Genomic DNA, 4,515 nt, shown 5'->3' on the forward strand with positions numbered 1-4,515 from the left:
AACACGGAGTAGAAAAAATCTCTCTCTCTCTCTCTCTCTTATTTTTTATCAAAGCTTGAAGAGAACGAAACAGAACAGAGGGAAAAGAAAAAGAAAAGAGATTTTTTTATTAAATTCTATTTATTATTTAATAGAGTAGAAAAAGAAGAAGAAGGGAGCGTTATGAGAGAGCAAGAAGAAGAAGAAGAAGAAAAAAAGAAGGGTTTTGATATTTAGGGTTTTGATTTTGATTTTTTTTTTTTGTTTAAAATATGGCGAAATCAAGTTCTATAGAAAGCGTGGATCCTTCAAGCGTAGTAAAAGCTATGGAATTAAAGAGAGAATTACAGAGATTGATGAAAGTAATTACTGAAGAAGAGGATTGTGGGATTGAGATTTTTGATAAGGCTTCGAAAACTTTGATTGATTTGAAGGATTTGAAGTTTAAAAGATCGATTTCTCAGAAGTTTGATTCGATTCCTGAGCATTTTCTTTGCCCCATTTCATCTGAGTTGATGAAGGATCCTGTTATTTTGGCTACTGGACAGGTGGGTTTGGTTGAAAATTTGTGTGTTTTTTTTTAATGTTTCTGATTCTGATTTTACGATTTTTTTGATATTGGCACTCTGATTTTTTATAATGGGGCGAACTCACCTTGTTTTTTTGTTTTTTAATTTGCTGCTGATGGATGATTAAATAATAAAAGACAAGGTGAGTTCGTCCCATTATCAAAACATGGTAGTGGCAATAACAATTTCATTTGGACTTTCTTTGCCCTATTTCATCAGAATTGATGAAGGATCCTGTTATTTTCGCTACTGGACGGGTGGGTTTGATTGAAAATTTGTGTTTTTTTTATGTTTCTGCTTCTGTTTTTCCAATCTTTTTGTTTGAACCTAATTATATTGGCACTACGATGTTTTGATAATGGGGTTAACTCACCTTGTTTTTTGTTTTTTAATTTGCTGCTGATGGATGATTAGATAATAAAAGAGAAGGTGAGTTCGTCCCATTATCAGAATAGTGCCAATAACAAATTCATTGGCACTTTCTTTGTCCTATTTCATCAGAGATGATGAAGGATCCTGTTATTTTGGCTAATGGACAGGTGGGTTTGGTTTAAGAATTCTGGTTTTTGTGTTTCTGCTTCTGCTTTTCCTGTTTTTTTGTTTGCACATTTACTTTTGGGTAATGCTATTTGCACTACCATGTTTTGATAATGGGGCGAACTTACCTTCTCTTTTATTTTTATTTTTAATTTGCTGCTGAGAGCTTTTTGGGAATTGTAATAGCCAATTACAATTTTTTTTGGCTTATTTGGGGATTTTCAACTAGTTATGAATGTTTTATATTCCATGTTTCCATCAATTGAATGTTCTTTTTTGTGGGTGTGAGGATGAATTTTGATGTTTCTGTTGGTTTTGATTTAGAGATTTCTTTGTTGTTTTATTAATAATTTTTAGTTTTTTCTGTTTCGTCTTTCATGCCAACTTCAGATTTGGATAATTTGTTGGAGAGTTCAATTGGGTGTTTCATTGCTCTCGTAAATTTTTGTTTTGTTGTGAGGTATTGGAATCTGAAGTGAACCAAAAGAAGAACTTGATTGGGATGAATTTCTATATTCTAATTGCATCTAATTTGTTCCTGAAATTATTTTATTTGCATTTTCTATGCTTTTTATTGTTCAGTTACTTTGTTTGTAATAAGAGTTCTGAATTCCTCTGTTTTTTTTTTTTTCCAATCACATTTCTAACTATATCTCTATACTTGGAAGTTGCTTGTTTGCAGAATTCTTTCCACATGCAACATTTTTTTTTTAACAGATCAGAGGGATTTTCCACAACCCAATACACAAATCCTGTAAATGCTTTAATCACTTCTTTGCTTCACTGGTTTTTTATTTCAATCACTTCTTTGCTTCACTGTTTTTTGATTTCCTATCTCATTTCTATCAATGTCTCTTTGCTTTTAAGTTGACTGCTTGCAGAATTTCTTCCATATGCAACAGTTTTTTTTTTTTACCAAATCAGAGGGATTTTCCACAACCCAATACACAAATCCTGTAAATGCTTCAATCACTTCTTTGCTTCACTGGTTTTTTATTTCAATCACTTCTTTGCTTCACTGTTTTTTGATTTCCTATCTCATTTCTATCAATGTCTCTTTGCTTTTAAGTTGACTGCTTGCAGAATTTCTTCCATATGCAACAGTTTTTACCATATCAGAGGGATTTTCCTCAACCCAATACCCAAATCTCTAAATCTTTCCATCACTTCTATGCTTTACTGGTTTTTGATTTCCCATCTCATTTCTATCGACGTCTCTATGCTTTTAAGTTGATTGCTTGTAGATTTCCTTCCACATGTAACATTTTTTGTTTACCAATTCAGAGGGATTTTCCACAACCCAAAACCCACTACTTGTAAATCTTTCCATCACTTCTATGCTTTACTGGTCGATTCTCTGTTTCTTATGCAGACCTATGACCGGCCTTTCATCCAGGCGTGGCTTAACGCAGGGCATCGAACGTGTCCTCGGACACTACAAGTCCTCTCTCATTCGATTCTCACTCCGAATTACTTGGTTCGGAGCATGATCTCACAATGGTGTGAAAAGCAAGGGATCGAACTACCGGCTCCCATCCATGAATCTTGTGAAGGAGGGATTACGCAAGGCGAGCGTATACACTTGGATTCATTGCTCGAGAAAATCGCTTTCCCATCCATTTCTGAACAAAAGCAGGCTGTAAAAGAGCTCCGACTCCTCACCAAACGGATGCCCTCCTTCCGAGCCCTTCTCGGAGAGACCCCAGACGCGATCCCCCAATTGTTGTCTTTGTTATCACAGACCTACTTGGATCGCCACCCTGAGCTCAAGGAAGATGTGGTAATGTGAAACAACCAATTGCCCCAAAAGCTTAAGCTGTTAGAGTTGGTGTTGTTTAATCATTTATACTTAAACACTCCCCCTCACGTGTGTCCCCTCTTTTTGGGTTGGCCGTAGACGTGGATTTTTAATATTAAGGAGTTGTTGGGTTTTGAACTCAGGACGTTGTCGCGAGGCAATTGCTCTGATACCATGTGAAACAACCAAACAACCAATGCTTCAAAAGCTTAAGCTGTTAGAGTTGGTGTTATTTAATCATTTATACTTTAACAGGTAACGACAATCTTGAATCTCTCCATATATGACAACAATAAGAAGATCGTTGCGGAGACCCCTGGAGCCATCAATTTGCTTATAGATGCCTTACAAAATGGAACCATGGAGACTAAAAGCAATTCCGCCGCCGCCCTTTTCACATTATCGGCTCTTGATTCGAACAAAGTCAAGATTGGCGAATCGGGTGCCATGAAGCCTCTTATCGATCTTCTCGAACAGGGAAATTCAATTGCTAAGAAGGACGCAGCTTCTGCCATTTTCAACTTATGTATAATCCATGAGAACAAGGCAATAGCTGCTAAAGATGGTGCAGTTAGAGTGATCCTAAAAACTATCATGGAACAGACGCTCGTGGATGAATCACTAGCGATCCTCGCAATGTTGTCTATTAACCAGCAAGCCCTTGAGGAGATGAGTCAGTGTGAGGCAGTGCCTTGCTTGTTAAGCATAATTAAAGATAGCACTTGCGGCCGTAATAGGGAGAATTCGTCTGCTATTCTGTATTCTATCTGTGTTAATGATAGGACTAAGTTGAGGGAAGTCAGGGAAGAAGAGAACGCCAATGGGACACTCTCGCAACTTGCGATGAATGGAACTTCGAGGGCTCGGAGAAAGGCCAGTGGCATCCTTGAGAGACTGAAGAGGACCACTCACACTGCATGATCTTGCCAGTAATAAGCTCTGTAAATACCCATTTTCATCATATGCACATTGATCCCATTCGACGCATGTAAATGACATTCCATTGCTAGTATACTCAACTGCGGATTTTCAGGTCTACCTGCCTCTTGGCTAGGGTTTACTAGGGGCTCATATATAGAAGACAGAGAATTCCATTTCTCCTCTCAAGCCAAAGAGTCCTTCACCTCACTTGCGGCTCATATATAGAAATGGGATTCCATTTCTCCTCTCAAGCCAAAGGGTCCTTCACCCTTTTCTACATTGTACACTGCTAGACAATGTTTTGCTGCTGGTAAGATTTTGATTTCAAACATTATTTTCTTATTCTGTATGTTTCATTGAATAACTCCTGATTAAGGGCTTTTTTCTGATATCCTGGTTTTCGAGTAATCTAGCTTAGAGCAGAAATAGTAGTTTAGCTAGTGAATAAGTGAGGTGAATATTTGTAGTGAACCTGTCAAGACCCATTGTACATGTTGGCATTTCATGGTTATTGACATTGTTGATATAGTACATACTACTCATTGCCTCTGGTTCTATGTTGCATGAGTGTGGTTAAATATGGGTATAGAGTGTCGAATTCGGCTAACCTCAAAAAAAAAAAAAAAAAAAAATGGATTAAAGAGATCTAGAAGTGTCACAGTGAATGCTGAAGTATCGGAATCCGACACGTGTACAACATGGGTACTTCAA

General features: G+C 37.2%; 1 protein-coding gene across 1 annotated transcript; it reads left to right on the plus strand.

The window, feature by feature from the left end:
- LOC143861022 (U-box domain-containing protein 9-like) lies at positions 1-4,193 on the plus strand. Its single transcript, XM_077371908.1, has 3 exons — positions 1-527; positions 2,458-2,865; positions 3,139-4,193. Exons 1-3 carry the CDS (start codon positions 252-254, stop codon positions 3,802-3,804), a joined length of 1,350 nt encoding a protein of 449 aa, XP_077228023.1. The 5' UTR covers positions 1-251; the 3' UTR covers positions 3,805-4,193.
- The last annotated feature ends 322 nt before the right edge of the window (positions 4,194-4,515 follow it).

This window comes from Tasmannia lanceolata, unplaced genomic scaffold (assembly GCF_043159265.1).
Source record: "Tasmannia lanceolata isolate RefF3 unplaced genomic scaffold, GAP_Taslan_0.1 ptg000037l, whole genome shotgun sequence".
NCBI lineage: Eukaryota > Viridiplantae > Streptophyta > Magnoliopsida > Canellales > Winteraceae > Tasmannia > Tasmannia lanceolata.

Coding starts and splice junctions, on each gene's coding strand:
- LOC143861022 (XM_077371908.1), top strand. CDS start 252: ATGGCGAAATCAAGTTCTATAGAAAGCGTGGATCCTTCAAGCGTAGTA. Junction 528..2,457: donor TTATTTTGGCTACTGGACAG/GTGGGTTTGGTT, acceptor TTTCTTATGCAG/ACCTATGACCGGCCTTTCAT. Junction 2,866..3,138: donor CTGAGCTCAAGGAAGATGTG/GTAATGTGAAAC, acceptor ATACTTTAACAG/GTAACGACAATCTTGAATCT.